This window comes from Chrysochloris asiatica, unplaced genomic scaffold (assembly GCF_000296735.1).
Source record: "Chrysochloris asiatica unplaced genomic scaffold, ChrAsi1.0 scaffold00222, whole genome shotgun sequence".
NCBI classification, from domain to species: domain Eukaryota; kingdom Metazoa; phylum Chordata; class Mammalia; order Afrosoricida; family Chrysochloridae; genus Chrysochloris; species Chrysochloris asiatica.
Genome location: NW_006408740.1, coordinates 3,758,557 through 3,776,083, shown reverse-complemented (window position 1 = coordinate 3,776,083; position 17,527 = coordinate 3,758,557). Strand labels below are relative to the sequence as shown.

Genomic DNA, 17,527 nt, shown 5'->3' with positions numbered 1-17,527 from the left:
GGGCTCAAGTCTGATAAATCTAGACCTATAAGCTACCTCAACTACTTAAGGCTTGAACTTCATTTTCCTTATATGGAAAATAGAAGGATAATGACCGTATTTATCTAATTGCTTTGTTGTGAGGATTAAAAGCGATAATAGAAATTTCTTAACACACAGTGCCTAGATCACGAATGCTCAGAAATGTAAGTTATTATTAGTTGCAGAAATTCTCATGAGGTAAAGCGTTTTAAATGAATACCAGGTAACAGTCAATTGTTAAAGATTTCTGGTTGTTTCTTACAAGTGTGGCTGTACTCTGAACTATGTTGTAGTCCATTTGAAAACATTAGGGCCTTAACATCCGGCCTATCTTGATTTCTTGAGGGAACAAATGTATCACATGTTTTAATGGTGGATCTGCATAATAATTTGCCTTATTAACATGTGCACAGATGATACAAACCACACCCCCCAGATAGGCGGAATGACCAAATGACACATCAGACACGCATTGCCTTTTCCATTATATCTGCTGCTGAAAAACTTCAAATGAAAAGAACAAAGACAATAAGGTATGAAAGAAAGAGCACAGGCTCTGGATCAGACAAGCAAAAATTCAAGTAATATTTCTACCATTTACTTGTTTGATGACCTGGGTGTCACTTACCATTCTTGGGACTCCATTTTCTTATTTATTTGTCTGTTTATTCATTAAGTGCTGTTTGAATACATAGTATGTGTCAGGCTGCACTGCAGGTGTTTGGAATATATCAGGAAGCAGAACACAAATTGTGTCCTTGTGGAGTTTACATTCAAATGCAGGGAGATAGACTACTTGAAATAAACATAGCACATAAGGAGCTCTGGTAGCGTAGTGGTTACGAATCGGGCTGTGAACCTAAAGGTCAGCGGTTCGAAACTACCAGCTGCTCCGCGGGAGAAAGATGAGGCTTTCTACTCCCGTAAGGATTTATACCCTCGGAAACCCTGTACAGGGTCGCTATGGGTCGGAACCGACTCAACGGCAAGTAACAACAACAACAACATAAGCAAACAATTGGTTTTCTGTAGAGTGGGGATTACAGTATCTGACTACACTGCATTGTTGTGGTGATAATGACACAGCCCATGCTTTTCATAGATAGTTGCGATTTTTAAAATCAAAATTAAACCCAGTTTTCTTTACATCTTTATAAACACTTGATGTACAGTTGATATTGAGGAACTGCTCATTTATTTGTTCAACACGTATCTATTAAGTTCTTCTCTTTCATGCTAGAACTGTACTAGACTCCAGGAATATGAGTAAAGAATATAATATAAGCAAGTTCCTGCCCTTGAGAATGTCATAGTCTGACCTACTAAGTGATGAATGAGAGGACCTGAGGAGCAGAGGTGGGAGGAACCTGTATCTGGGAAATCAGAATACTCAACTTCATTAGTCATGTCTTTTTTCACTCAAGGATCTCCGCTATGGCTGGTGATTCTAGGAACGCTATGAGCCAGGATATGGAGATTGGATGCACTCCCAAGGACCCTAAGAAGATTCCCAAACAGGCCCGTGACTATGTCCCTGTTGCCACAGACCGCACTCGCCTGCTGGTGGAAGGCAAGAAGCCTCGTCAGCGCTACATGGAGAAAAGCGGCAAGTGCAATGTACACCATGGCAACGTCCAAGAGACCTACCGGTACCTGAGTGACCTCTTCACCACCCTGGTGGACCTCAAATGGCGCTTCAATCTTCTTGTCTTCACCATGGTCTACACCATCACTTGGCTGTTCTTTGGTTTCATCTGGTGGCTCATTGCTTATATCAGGGGTGATCTGGATCATGTGGGTGATCAAAACTGGATTCCATGTGTTGAAAATCTCAGTGGCTTTGTGTCTGCTTTCCTGTTCTCCATTGAGACCGAAACCACCATTGGGTATGGTTTTCGGGTCATCACAGAGAAATGTCCCGAAGGGATCATCCTCCTCTTGGTCCAAGCTATCCTAGGTTCCATTGTTAATGCCTTCATGGTGGGGTGCATGTTTGTTAAGATCAGTCAGCCAAAGAAGAGGGCAGAGACCCTCATGTTTTCCAACAACGCTGTCATCTCTATGCGGGATGAGAAACTCTGCCTCATGTTCCGGGTGGGTGACCTCCGCAACTCCCACATTGTGGAGGCCTCCATCCGTGCCAAGCTCATCAAATCCCGGCAGACCAAAGAAGGGGAGTTCATCCCCCTAAACCAGACTGACATCAATGTGGGCTTTGACACTGGCGATGACCGTCTCTTCCTGGTATCACCACTCATCATCTCCCACGAGATCAACGAGAAGAGCCCATTCTGGGAGATGTCCCGAGCTCAGCTAGATCAGGAAGAGTTTGAAGTTGTAGTCATTCTAGAAGGGATGGTGGAGGCAACAGGTAAGACACTGTCCTCCTAGGCACAGAGTTCCCTTACAACACCAAGTTGCTTCTTGTTGCTGTTAAGTGCCATCGAGTCAGTTCTGACCCATAGTGACCCTATATAGGCTTTCCAAGGAGCAGCTGGTAAGCTTGAACCACTGACCTTTCAGTTCAAACCAACTTTGCAATCCAGTACATTAACCCATAGCACCACGCCAGGACTCCACCATGCTTCTTGTTGTTGTTGTTAAGTGCTGTTGAGTCAGTTCCGACACATTGCAACCCTGTATAGGGTTTCTGAGGAGCAGCTGGTGAGCTTGAACCACCAACCTTGCAGTTCAAACAACTTTGCAGTCTGGCACATTAACCCACAGTGCCACACCAGGACTCCATAATAGTAATGTTGTTAAGTGCCATTGAGTTGGTTCTGACCCATAGTGACCCTGTATAGGGTTTCCAAGGAGCAGCTGGTGAGCTTGAACAGCCAACCTTGCATTTCAAACAGCTTTGCAGTCTGGTGCATTAACCCACACCAGGAATAGCTAACATTTATTGAATAACCCACACCAGGAATAGCGCCACACCAGGAATAGCTAACATTTATTGAACCCTTACTATTTTTCTAGGAGCCTTGGTTGTGCTGTAGGATAAGCACTGGACTGATAACCACAGGGTCAGCAGTTCAAATTCACCAGGCACTCCACAGGGGAAAGATGAGACTTTCTGCTCCTATAAGGATTTACAACCTCAGAAAGCCCAAACAGGGTCACTATGAGTCTGAACCACTTCCATAGCACTTAACAACAACAACCTTATGAGATTGTTAATTACATATGAAGATCAAAAGCACATACAGATTAAATTGTTGCTCAAAAGCCAGAGCTAGTACATGACAGAGCTAGGATACAAATCAAGGCATGGGGACTCCAAAGTTGGTACTCATTTCCAGCATTCCTAATGTGTCCAAGAATGGTGTTCTACCACAAAAAGAAATATGTAACCAGATAGTGTTAGGAGATACTCAGTTTAAAAATGAGGACTGGATTCTCAACAGTTGTTGTTGTTATGTGCCGTGGAGTTGGGTTTCCAAGGCTGTAAATCTTTATGGGAGCAGAAAGCCTCATCTTTCTCCTGCGGAACAGCTGGTAGTTTCAAACTACTGACCTTGCGGTTCGCAGCCTGATTCATAACCACTATGCTACGTATGATTCTGCCCTTCATGAGGAGAGGATCTGCCCTTCATGAGGAGAGGATCATGTGCAGCAAGGTGATTCTCATAGAATCCTTTTTCAGAGAGATTCCTATGCCCCCAACCTGCTTTCCTTGCTGGGCACCTCATGAAACTCATAAGCAGTCCATGACTTTCCTTCAGAAGCTTGTCCGAGAGAACGCTGGACTGCACAGGGCTTCCTCCTTGCAGAAACAATGGTTCCATGTTGAGGCATCAACAGGTGTTGTTGCCAGGTGTTGTCAAGTCTGTTCAGACTCATGGCAGCCCTGTAGAGGGTTTCAGAGGAGTGACTGATGGCTTTCAACCACTGACCTTATGGTTAGAAGTCCAGTGCTTATTCTATAGCACCACATCAGGACTTCAACATCCAGATACTTCAGGGAAAATACCTCTTTGTGGCCAGCCTGGCAACTTCCTGCTCAGTTACTGGTTCTTATAGACCTCCACCATTCCTCAGCCCCTCAGCCAGGGCAGATCTCGATGAGGTGACTGTAGGAAACCTGTGGCCTTAGGGAACCTACGGCTCTAAGAACCACAGTCCCACCACCACCACCTGGGGCCAAATCTCCAGCAAACTCAAGCATGCTGTTGTTGTTGTGTGCCGTGGAGTCAGTTCCGACTCATAGCGACCCTGTACAGGGTTTCCAAGGCTGTAAATCTTTACGGGAACAGAAAGCCTCATCTTTCTCCCATGGAACAGCCGGTAGTTTCGAACGGCTTACCTTGTGGTTCGCAGCCCAATTCGTAACCAGTACGCTACCAGAGCATAGTAGGGTATGCGTATTCATTTACAAATTTAGAGCTTTTCTACAATACCATCCAAACCAAACCAAGCCCACTGCCATCGTGTTGATTCTGACACATGGAAACCTGATAGGACAGAGTAGAACTGCCTCATGGAGTTTCCCAGGCTGTCAATCTTTATGTAAGTAAACTGCCTCATCTTTCTCTGGCAAAGAGACTGCAGGGTTTGAACTGCTGACCTCTCAATTAGCAGTCAAGCACTTTAACCCTTATACCACCAGGACGTCTTTATCACACTGACCCCGAAAATATTAGGGACATGTCAGAAAGGTGACCAAACTGTTTAAGTCATTTGGGAAGCTAGTTTCAGGGGTGGGCTTAGACAGGGGATCCACCATGTCCCCATTTTGGAGCCACAGACCCAGCAGAACTGTGTTGGGACAGGTACTAAAGGGCTCCAAGGAGTGGTGTCAGAGGTACTGAGTGAAAACCTGGTTGCTGCTGACCAGCTGGGGGTGCATCCGGTGGCAGCTACTAGACTCCCTGAGGCTGAGGATGATCAGGATGCAGGAAGCTGACTCCAACAGAGGTTGGGGCTCACAGGCTACCCTGCCCCTGTCGCTGGGTTCATGATCAGAGCACAGGTGGAGTTTCTGGAAGAAGAGCTCGGCCCTAAGGCCACAAAGAAGGGGAATCAGCCAGAGACTTGGGACCACATAAGAAATCCAGATCGTACCATTCCCACCCCCATGGCCACTTCCACTGCCACCAGCCATGTGGCAGGAGAGGGATGCAAGCCAACCCCTAGCAGAAAGGATGGGTGCTGACCCTGTCTACTCCCTAAGGGTCAGGGGCTATAGCTGACCCAGCCTAGGGCTATAGCTGACCCAGCCTAACTGGTTGACCTCCAGCACTCTTTAAACTTGTTATCTGTGCTGCCATCTTGGGGTCTATAGGAGAGATCAGGGAAAGAAGGGAAGAAGACCACTGTCATCTGTCCTGATCTCAGTGACTTTAATAGTCTGGTTGTCACTCTTATTAGAGCCAAGCAGAGACTTCAAATATAGACCTAAACTTGAGTAACAGTTCTGCTCTATTTCCTCTGTGAAAATTTGGGCAAGTTGTTCAGCCTGTCAGCAATGTGATGATAATACATCTCCCAGGGCTGTTGGGAGGACTAAGTGATTAAATGGTTTAACATATGTAAAGCACAGTGCTTCTCACATAGAGGGGCTCCTTTCCTTCTCTAGTGCACTGAAATCCAACTGCCAAGGATATAGGTAATATCTCTAGTTACAATGTAGCCCCCAGCTAAAGTCCAAGAATTGCCCATGGAACTTGCCCAAAACTTGCCCCAAGAGCTCCAACAGAGGTCTTGGGACTCTGAAGACATTGGACCTGGATTTAGGTTGCTTATTGCCCAGCTTCACTATGGGTCAGAAGCAACTCACCAACACTTAACAACAACAATGCCCAGCTTGGTCCTCTATACCTCAGGTGATGGTGGGGGAGAGGTGCGGAGAACACTAGGCACCCAGAGAAGAGAATTGACTAGGGAGACCTGTCCTAGGACCTATCTGTGGAACACAAGTAGATAGGAAGTAGCCTTTGACCTGGGTCTGATTGGATGTGACCCTGCTCAGATAAAGCTCAAAGGAGAGCAGAAGCTAGAGCCTTCCTTGACCAGAGATTAAATATTAGAAAGCTACTTTCCTGTACAGAGACATTCTCATTCATAAACAAGCTGCTCTACCTCGCTGGAGGAAAAGCAACACCTAAAAATAACACAGGAATAGCAAAGGCTTAGTAAACAGGGAGTGGAAGAATTGGGAGCATCCTCAAATCAGAGCCAAACTGTCTGTAGCTCCCTTGTCTGTGTGTGTCATACTTTAATGCAAAGGCTCTGTGTCTACTCCGAACAATCCCCATGCGGTCTAAGTGCATGTCAACTTCTCAGTCTCCACTAACTCTCGATTTACCTTTATTCAAGTCCTTTATACCTTGCCACACATAGAATCTGTTCACCACACTGTCTTCAGGAACCATGTCTCTGGCTTCAACTATTCCATAATAATTTACTCCAATCCCTGGTAACATATTCCAAAATCTCACATGTTGGTTTATAGCTTCTGTCTCCATCACACCTTGATCTCCACTAGCTCCGTGGGCTTAGCACAAAATGATGTTCAGTAAATGTTTCTGATGAATGATTAGATACATGGATGAATAAGTGAATGGACAGCTGAATGGTTGGATGGATGAATGGACATACAGATGGACACATAGACAGGCGGATGGATGGGAGGAAGAATGGATGGATACATGGGTAAGTGTGTGGGTGGGTGGAAGGATGTAGCCACATCTAATACATGTGGACTCTGTTCCCCCAGGCATGACTTGCCAAGCACGGAGCTCCTACATGGATACTGAGGTGCTTTGGGGCCATCGATTCACACCAGTCCTCACCTTGGAAAAGGGATTCTATGAGGTAGACTACAACTCCTTCCACGACACCTACGAGACCAACACTCCCAGCTGTTGTGCCAAGGAGCTGGCAGAAATGAAGCGAGAAGGCCAACTCCTCCAATGTCTCCCCAGCCCCCTCTTGCTGGGGGGCTGTGCTGAGGCAGGGCCAGATGCTGAGGTTGAACAGGACAGAGAGGATGAGCCCGAAGTGCTGAGAGGACTCCAGCAGCCCAGGGGCTCTGTGTGAGGGCTACAGTCTCCCCACAGGCTCCCTTTACTGGCTTCTAACAACACAGACTATAGCACACAGAGGGTGAATTAGATGAACTGTGCTCTTTGGGAGACTCAGGAGTGTCAGGGTCTGTGGGAAGGGACAATATATCCAGTTCTCGGCGCTCCCAGTACAATATCTCCTTGAGAAGGTGGCCTCCTTCCCTGGCAGTGCTGCCTCTTGTCCCCCAGCCTCTGTCAACTCTAACTAAGGGTCATGCCCATATCCTACAAGGTGGCCTCTGTTCTCATACACACCTCTCTCCGCCTTCTGGTCTTGGGTCTCACAAGCCAATCAGCAGACTCCAATCAAGTGGCTGACATCAGAGAGGCTTTTTACTGCTTTCCACTTGTTCCTACCACCCTGAGGCACACAGTGAGTTCAGAGGAGAGGAATTCAGCCTCCCTGGGACCCCAAACCTCCAGACCTGGGGTGAGCTCGTAGCACCCTTCATGGGATAAGATCTACCCAAGTCATGTGGGTAATTCCCTTTAAACCCAAGACCATTTTTGAAGAGTTACAGAATATAAGACTCCTGATGATCTCTGTCATTAGCTGTGAAATGATTGTTTTTTTTTAACTCTGTCGTGTTTTTTGTCCAATGTAATCTATTGCATCTTGTTAGAGTGACTCACACCAACTATACATGGATGAATGTGGCCACACCTAATGCATAGTTTGTCACCAGCAACTTCCTGGCTCAAAAGGGAATTCTTTTCTAGTACTTTCTGGTCCAAGAATTTCAAAGAATCTCAAAGTACTTACAACTTTCACTGTGGTTTTATTCCAGAATCCCAGAGTGCCTCTAGTGTGATCCAGGAAGAAAGCTGAGTTTCAGAAGGCAAAATGAGCCTGTCACTGCTATAACACAGGGAGGGTGAGAGAACAGAAAAGCAGAGGACAGCAACTAAAGCTAAAGCAACATTTTACTTCTTCTGTCTGAAGAGGTAGAAGAGTGTAGATTGATGGGGTCAATTATGATGTCAGTGAGGCAAGTCTGGTACATAGGAGACAGAGGCTTCTGATTAATCAGTCTAGTCTTGGAAGGACATTTTAAATAACCCAGAATTGTGTTGGCCTCACTTAGTATTTTCACAACCCTCAATTGACATTTGAAAACAAATGCCACCCCTTACGCTCCTTAAGGACTAAGAACAAATCCACACAATGGAGCTGGGTTTTCAGTGACTGATATGTTTTTATTATGAAGTGTCTCAGGGTGCGCTTGAACCTATAGTCTTTTGGTGAGCAGCTAAGTATTTAACTGTTTACACCACCCAGGAACTCCTAGCAGAGAAAAGGGGATTGCTTTTGGCTTTCAGACTTATTTTCTCTCAGGCAGATTTTTAGGACCCAGAGAGAAGGACAGTGACTTAGGGTGAGAAACTGGCTGTTTTGGGTGACCACATTCAGGGGAATGTATCCTTGTACTGGGGCAGGTCAGCTGGATCCTGAGAGGTAGTGTCAGGCAAGCAGTGGGGCACTCCCGGGGTCTTCCAGCCAGGAGCATGGCACTGAGTTCTGGTCCAGGCATCCTCTGGTGGTGAAAGAGGTCTTGCTGGAAATGGAGAATTGTGCTGAGACCCAATCCTGGAGGGAAAGGAATACAGACAAGCTGGCTAAGAGCATCCAGTGGGGAAACTGTGTGTAATCAAGAATCTAAGGCAGGGAGTCCAGGTTCCCTGAGACTGAATGCCTTGGGGGTGCTAAGGGTGGTGGGAGGGCAGGGGTGAAGGAAATGGAAAGGAACTATAACTGGAACTCTCAGGCTAAGTCATACCAGGAGTTTACACAAATAGAACTATTCCAGAAGCTTAGCTTACTGAGCCAGAACTGGTCAGTGTCCGCTGGTTATAACCTTCACAAGGCAGCCACGCAAGGATAGGAAAGACAGGCTGCAGCCTGGATCCTAGGTTACCCCTACTTCCATTTAGGATTCAGAAACACCCCAACTTGCCAAGTGACCCATTCCCCAGTTCTCTTATTCTGCCTGTGGCTTCCATGAGACTAGGTCAAATCACATTTCTCTCAGCCAATGATAAAAGCTATAGAGACTGTTATTGTTGTTGTTGTGTGCCATTGAGTCAGTTCCAAGTCATAGCAACCCTGTATAGGGTTTCCAAGATTGGCTGGTGTGTTTGAATCACTGACCTTGTGGTTAGCAGTCCAGTGTTTATCCTACATCACCACACCTGTACTCCCATAGAGATGGGTAGTGGTAGTAGTTATGTGCCATTGAGTTAGTTCCAGCGCATAGCGACCCTGTATAGAATTTCTGAGGCTATAAATCTTATGGGAACAGAAACCTCATCTTTCTCCTGTGGAACATCTGGTGGACTTCAACTGCTAACCTTGTGGTTAGCAGCCCAACCCGTAACCCACTATGCCACCAGGGCACCTTCATATAGCGACTGTTGCTGCTGCCATGTGCTGTCAAGCCAACACATGACGACCTTGAATAGGGTTTCCAAGCCTGTGAATCTTTACGGGAGCAGAAATTCTCATCTCTCTCCTGCAGAGCGCCTGGTGGATTCCAACTGCTGACCTTGTGTTTAGTAGCCTAAGGCGTAACACACTATGTTACTAGGGCTCCTTTCAGTAGAGACTATAGAGACTAGAGAAGAGAAAAAGATTAATAATGTCCTAAAGTTCATTTATAAGCCAATGCTCATGTATATAGTAAGTAAGAAAGATTTAGGGATAACTCATAGGGAAACCACCATGAAGCCTACTGTATTAAAGATTTGAGTTAAATGCAATGGTTTGTAATAATGAATATACAAATCACTTTGTGTCACTCACAAAAACATTGCATGGCTTTAGCAGTTTGTCAACTTGAGAAAGGAGACCACCATTTGCCTTTTTATGTGGAATCACACTGCCGTAACACTGTCTTGAATATGTAACTTTATTGGGCTTAAATGTTTCTCTTGCTTACCCTTGTTAACCATGTCTCCAAAATGTAAATCTGTTGCAAGTGCTGGTAATGCTTCACAGAAAAAGAAAGCAATCACTTCAGAAAATAAAGTGGAAATAGCAAAGCGATCTGGGAAAGAGGTGAAACATCATCATCATTAGGCTATAGTCAATGATGTGAACAATTTGGCAGGATGAAGTGAGAATAATGGAGTGTGTGTAAGGCTCTGCCCCAATGAAACCTACAATTATTTCTAAGCAACACAGTGGTTTATTGAAATGGAAACATTATTGGATAATTTGATTAGACGGTGGAACTCAGTGTAACATGCCATACTGTCATGCAAGAAAAAGGTGGAAAAGCCTTTTCATTGATTAAAAAGCTGCATTTGCCACAAGTGAAGATAATTACAATGATGAGTGTGTTACAAGGAGGGATTGGCTCAGTCTTTTCAGATTGAGGGTAAATTTACATAATGCTAGAGGTAAGGTGAAGTAGTGAGTCCCAATGTAAATATTGAAATAAAAATTGAGCAAGTGAAATATTGAAATAAAAAATGGGAAGAGAGATAATTTCTCAGACTCATATTTAATGTAGATGAGACTGACTTATTTTTTGGGGAAAAAATGCCTGAAAAGACTTCGTTTCAAAAGAGGAGAAATATAAAATGCACCAGGGCATAAGACATTAAAGGACAGGCTAACACTGAGGGCAGTACATCCTGAAATTTTAAGCTCAGTTTGTGGTGTTGTGAGGTGCTGTCGAGTCAGTTCTGACTCATAGCAACCTTATGCACAATAGAACAAAACATCGTCCGGCTCTGCACCATCCTCACAATTGTTCTGTTTGAGCCCATTGTTGCCACCATTGTATCAATCCATCTCACTGGGGGTTGGGGGGGTGTCTTCCGATTTTTTACTGACCCTCTACTTTACCAAAAATGATGCCCTTCTCCAGGGACTGATCCCTCGTTACAATATATACATAGTACAAGAGATTCCTTATCCTCACTTCTAAGGAGTATTCTGGCTGTACTTCTTCCAAAACAAATTTGTTTGTTCTTCTGTCAGTACATGCTACTTTCAGTATTCTTTGCCAACAGCATAATTTAAATGCATCCGTTCTTCTATTGCCCTTCTTATTCATTGTTCAACTTTCACATGCATATGAGACTATTGAAAATACCAAGGGTTGGGCAGGTACACCGTAGTCCTCAAACTGGTATCTTTGCTGTTTAACACTTTGAAGAGGTCCCTTGCAGCAAATTTGCCTAATGCAATATGTCTTTTGATTTCTTGACTACTGCTTACTTGTGTGTTGTTTGTTGTTAAGTGCTGTTGTATTGGTTTTGACTCATAGCTACCCTGTATAGGGTTTCCAAGGAGTGGCTGGAGAGTTTGAACTGCCAATCTGTGGTTAACGGTCCAGTGTTTATCCTACAGCACCACACCAGGACTCCACTTCCTTATGTTGTTGTTGTTGTTATGTGCCGTGGAGTCAGTTCTGCCTCATAGCGACCCTGTACAGGGTTTGCAAGGCTGTCAATCTTTATGGGAGCAGAAAGCCTCATCTTTCTCCCACAGAAAAGCTGGTAGTTTCGAACTGCTGGCCTTGTGGTTCGCAGCCTGATTTGTACCTACTATGCTACCAGAGCTTTTCCTTATGTGGTGGTGGTGGTTATGTTCCATGGAGTCAGTTCTGACTCATAGCGACCCTGTGCCGGGTTTCCGAAGCTATAGATCTTTATGGGAGCAGAAAGCCTCATCTTTCTCCCACGTAGCAGCTGGTAGTTTCAAACTGCTGGCCTTGAGGCTTGCAGCCCGATTCATAACCACTACGCTAGCAGAGCTCCTTTTTCCTTATGTTGTTGTTATTGTCAGGTGCCATCAAGTCGGAACCAACTCATAGCGACCCCATGCACAGCAAAACAAAACAATGTCCGATCCTGGGCCAACCTCACTACCGCTGCCACACTTGACACCATCAATGATGCCACCTGGCCAATCCATCTCATTGGGGGTCTTCCTCTTTTTCTCTGACCCTCCATCTTACCCAGCATGACAGCTTTCTCGAGCGACTCTTCCCTCCTGACAACTGACAATATGTCCAAAGTATGAGAAACAAAGTTTAGCCATCTTGGCTTCCAAACTAAGTTTAGCACTCTGGCTGCCCTTCTTCCAAACAGATCTGTTGGTTCTTTTGGCAGCCCATGGCACTTTTAGTATTCTCCTCCAACACCTTATGTACTGCTCCCTACATCCAAATACTTCACAATATCATTAAGGCATGTCTTTCTGTTAGTTGGAAGACAGATACAAAGGCTTTGGTTATAATTTTCATCTTTGAAGGTCCAATCTTGCACCATTTTGCCTCTGCTGTTGAACATTATTGTCTGACCAAGAAAATTCTTTCAAGATTCTCCTTGTGCTTGACAGTGTACCTTGGCATCCAAGCACTTTAGATAGCCTTCACTCCATCTGAAAATGTCACATTTTTAGCCCTCCACACCACATTGCTACTTCAGCCAATAGTTCATGGAATCATAGCTTCCCATAAGCCTAATATTTATGGTATACCTTCCCACAAACAATCAGTGTTACCCAAGATTATGTGATTAGTTTAAGGGAGTTCTGGAGAAATATCTATGATGCCATAAAAAATGTTGCTGATTCTTTGTATGAAGTAAAGCAACCAAATGTGAAAAGAGTATGACAAATCATGCCCCCCAATTCATGCATGCTTTTCAGAGGTTTACAACTGACATCACCAATTCCAGGCACACTGTGATTGATAATTGGAAATCAATTGCAGTTAAATATCAGTGAGAATGATATTGTAGAGTTACTGGACTCCCACACCCAAGAACTAACCCATGAAGACCTCATGGACCTTGAGCAGCAGATTATAGCATTTGAGGAAGAAGACTGGGACCTAAAAATTCCAGGACCAAAAAAGTTTTTAAGGAAAGAGTTAACTGAAACCTCTCCTCTCATTGAAGCAAGGATGGCAATGTTAGAGGAACAAGAGCCTAATGCAGAGAGGGTCACCAACGTTTACAGTAACAGGGTTTCAGCTGCTACAAGGTCTACTTCAAGAAATTGATTCCAGTATTAACCCACACACACACTCCAGTAGTAGAATCAAACCCTAACTCTCCAGAACCAGGTCCAACGTCTCCAACTCCAGGCCCATCATATTTAACAGTAATCATGTCTTCATCATTTTCTCCTGTATCATCCAATGATTAATGCTTTCATGTTACTTCACATATGCCCCTTCCAGTACACAAAGCATCAGTGGAATGAGAATAAGTGTTAATCTTCTATCATGATCCTTTTTCTATTTAAACTGTTTTAAGAATTGTTTGGGGGTTGTTGGTTTTTTGTTTTGTTTTGTTTTGTTTTTACAGTACCATATACATACATACACAACTTCTCTCCTCAAAATAGTTTCATATTTAGCTATTTGTATTATTATTATTAAGATGGTTTAGGATATTTGAAAGTGTTTCTGAAGTGTTTTATATGCATCCAAAAAGCCAAACGCACTTTCATTGAGCCCATTCCAACTCATAGCAATCTCTATTGGACAGAGTAGAACTGCCCTAAGGTGTTTACAAAGCTGTAATCTTTATGAAAGCAGACTGTAGCATCTTTCTCCTGTGGAGCAGCTAGTAGATGAACCGAACTGCTGACCTTTCAGTTGTTGTTGTTAACTGCCATCAAGTTGAGCTAGTTCTGACCCATAGTGACCCTATATAGGATTTCCTAGGAGCAGCTGATTAACTTGAACCGCTGACCTTGTGGTTCAAACTGACTTTGCAGTACAGCATATTAACCTACAGCGCCACACCAGGACCTTTCAGCTAGGAGCCTGTTAAAGATAAAATATATACTGTATGTTAAGATAAGCATTTGACTGTTGTTAAGTGCCATCAAGTCAGTTCCAATTCACAGTGACCCTATATAGAGTTTCAGAGGAGTTGTTGGGAGATTTGAGCCACCAACCTTTTGGTTAGCAGTCCGGTGTTTATCCTATAGCGCCGCACCAGGCCTCCATTTGACTAACTGATGATATTGTGCCTGCTCTGATTTACCTACCAATTCAACTTAAAGACAGAATTAAGAACAGATCTCATTTGTAACTCTGAAGACTACCTATACTGAGATTGTTGGTGTTAAGTGACGTTGAGTTTGAATGTGAGCTTGAACCACTGACATTTGCTTAGCAATCCGGTGCTTAGTCTGATACTAGCCCTAATGTACATATGTATTTTTTTTTCTCCATGGAAGTTCAAATGCAAGAAGACTGTCCTTGATAGCCCAAAGAAATTCTTGGTGCTCAATCAACCCAACTAATACTGGAGATCTTGAATTCATCTTTGTATAAACGTGGACTTATTAAATGTAACGTCTGTTGAGGGCCAAAGTTTCACTGGACCACATTATGTTCCTGCATACAATTGTAGGTTATAATCCTCAATTGCACAGCTCTGAGCCCACCCCCATCACCTAGAGGACCCAGAGAGCTGAGTCAGGCTTCTGGTGGTGCCCCTACAACTCCACAGACTTTTACACCTCCAGAGTCCCAAAGTAATATCTCACCTTTCAGATCGTGAAAGTTTGGGGAAGCTAACTTCCAACCTAAGTTTCTTTGTCCTTCTTTGGAAATTTTCCCTGCAAAAGAGAAGTCCCCAGGAATTCATAAGCAGGCAAGATCCCACTAGATCTCCCCTTTATATCAATCTAGCATTTAATAGCTATTAGACATTGTCACTCAAAAAAGTCCTATTCCACAGCCAAGGTGGGAAAGGCATTGTTCTTGACACTTCCACCCAGATGTCACCCTTGTGTGGTCAGAGGGCCCTTACAGTCATTTCCTTCTATTGCTCGAGACCCTGGCTTGAACAATTGACCATGACCAGGTAGAAAGAGCCCTTCCTTGGCTGTCTGGTGAGAGTCCTCCCTGCTCATGATCTGTAATGATTGAGCAGCTTCTTTCACATACTTACTCCAGGTCTTACCTTCCAACTTGTTTCAACCATGTATCTTGTATCAGATGACATCCAGAGAAGGTTACTGTTTTGTATTAAAGGAGACAAGTAACAAAATCTCCTCTGACTTCAGTTTCCATTATCATTGAGCCAATATTGACTCATAGTGACCCTATAGGCCAGGGTAGAATGGCCTTTAGGATTTTCAAGGAGCCCTGGTAGCATAGTGGTTACTAATCGGGCTGCTAACCTCAATGCCAGCAGTTCGAAACTACCAGCTGCTCTGCAGGAGAAAGATGAGGCTTTCTGCTCCTGTAAAGATTTATAGCCTCGGAACCCTATACAGGGTCTCTATGAGTTGAAACCAACTCCACAGTACATAACCACCACCAATATTTATAAAAATAAATTGCCTCATCTTTTTCTCACAAAGCAGTAGTTGGGTTTAAACTACTGTCTTGCTTAGCAGCCGAGTGCTTAACCACAAAGCCAATAGGCCCACTGCATTTTCTAAGTATGTTGTTGTTAAGGGCCATCAAGTTGATCCTGACTCATAGCAACCCTGTACAGGGTTTCCAAGGAGTAGTTGGTAGGTTTGAACTGCCAAAGTTGTGATGTGTTCTGCCTGCCAAGCTTCTGTTTAGATCCACCAACTATATTCTCCTGTGACAGGATAATTGGGACACACCTTTTTTTCTGATTCCCAGAAAGTTTATGAGCTGCAAAAAGATTTTGGATGGAGAATTGCTTTTATGAAGAAGTCACTTATTTGGCTTGACTTGATTTTTGCTAACATCTCCTGTGTCAAATCTGTCTCTCCATCAGATCAGCCAATCCTTTTAGTAAAAGAGCATCATTGCATAGGTGAAAATCCATCCAAGAAAGTGGATTTGAACTCAGAGTTCTTCATCTTAGACAGATGATTACTGACTTCCCATTCAAATGTATTGCCGGTTTCGGCAAACTTGCCATTCTTACTTTTATTCATCTAAAATTATAGTGTCAACATCAACACTGGTGTTGCAGTCAGAGGATGTTGATGACAAATGCAGAGAATCTAAGCAATATGCATGCTTCTGTCAGATCATTTGTTTTCGCCAAAATAGTTTTCTGACACTCTTTCATGTTAGATATCCATGTTGTTAAGTGCCTTTGAGTCAATTCCGGCCCATAGTGACCCAGTATTGGGTTTCAGAAGAGCGGCTGGTGAGCTTGAACCACTGACCTTGCAGTTCAATCCGGCCTTGCAGTCCAGTGCATTAACCCACACCAGTAACCTTGAAAAAGTAATGACTTTGGGGAGGCACCTGACAGGCAGGCAGTCTGCACTCATGACACTAATTAGAAAATGATGGATAATACCAAGTAATAGTGAAGGGCACACAAAGGAGACTGTGATATTTAGTATTTGCAACGAATTCCAGGATTGTTCACTTTAAAACCAAAAGTTTCTGTTGAAAATGTCATCAGCTGTTAGAATTTTTAAATTGGCTTATTTCTGCTTTAGTCTAGTCAAAAAGAACTGTAGTGTTCAGATTTACAGTACAGGTTAAATGTTGTTGTTGTTGTTGTTAATTGCCTTCGAGTCGGTTCCGACCCATAGCGACCCTGTACGGGGTTTCCGAGGGTGTAAATTCTTACGGGAGTAGAAAGCCTCATCTTTCTCCCGCGGAGCGGCTGGTAGTTTCAAACCGCTGACCTTAAGGTTCACAGCCCGATTCGTAACCACTACACTACCAGAGCTCCTTGAGAGCCCCTAACCCATTCTGAAACAAAACCAAGACATTTGTTTACTTATTGTGTTGTTGATAGGTGCCATCTAGTCACTTCTGAATCTTAGGAATGTTATATACAAATGAATGGAACACTGCCTTGTCCTACATCATCCCCACAAGCATTGCTATATTTGAGCCTATTGTTGCAGCCACTCTACCAATCCTTCTCATTGAGGGGCTTCCTCATTTCTGCTCACCATCTAGTCCACCAAACATGACAACTCTCCCCAAGGATTAGTCCCTCCTGACAAAATACCCAAAGATGTGAAAGGAAGTCTCATCATCCTTGCTCCTAAGGTACATTCTGTCTGTTCTTTTTCCAAGATTTTTGATGTTAAGTGCCTTCAACTCATAGCTACCTTGAATAGGGTTTCCAAGACTGGAAATATTTATGGGAGCAGAAAGCCTCATCCTTCTCCCACAGAGCAGTTGGTGGGTTTGAACCACTAACTTTATGATTAGCAATTGATTGCTTGTTCATTTTTCTGGACGTTCCTAGTATATAAAAAAAATTCTTTGCCAACACCATAGTTCAAATGCAACAATTTTCTTCAGTCCTTATTCATTGTCCAGGTGTTTGAAAATAGCATATCTTGGTTCAGGTACCTTAGTGTTCAAGATGACATATTTGTTTTTTTAAACATTTCTTTTTGATGTTTTATTGTGAATTATTTGATAGTTTACAAAGGAGAACCTTAGTTTTACATTCATTCTATTATATATCATTTCATTGCCATGGTTACAATCCCCTCCATG

The 17,527-nt window shown here is 43.7% G+C and overlaps 1 protein-coding gene across 1 annotated transcript; it reads left to right on the top strand.

The window, feature by feature from the left end:
• Positions 1 to 1,406: 1,406 nt before the first annotated feature.
• Positions 1,407 to 7,270, top strand: KCNJ5 (potassium inwardly-rectifying channel, subfamily J, member 5). Its single transcript, XM_006873076.1, has 2 exons — positions 1,407 to 2,392; positions 6,740 to 7,270. Exons 1-2 carry the CDS (start codon positions 1,456 to 1,458, stop codon positions 7,060 to 7,062), a joined length of 1,260 nt encoding a protein of 419 aa, XP_006873138.1. The 5' UTR covers positions 1,407 to 1,455; the 3' UTR covers positions 7,063 to 7,270.
• The last annotated feature ends 10,257 nt before the right edge of the window (positions 7,271 to 17,527 follow it).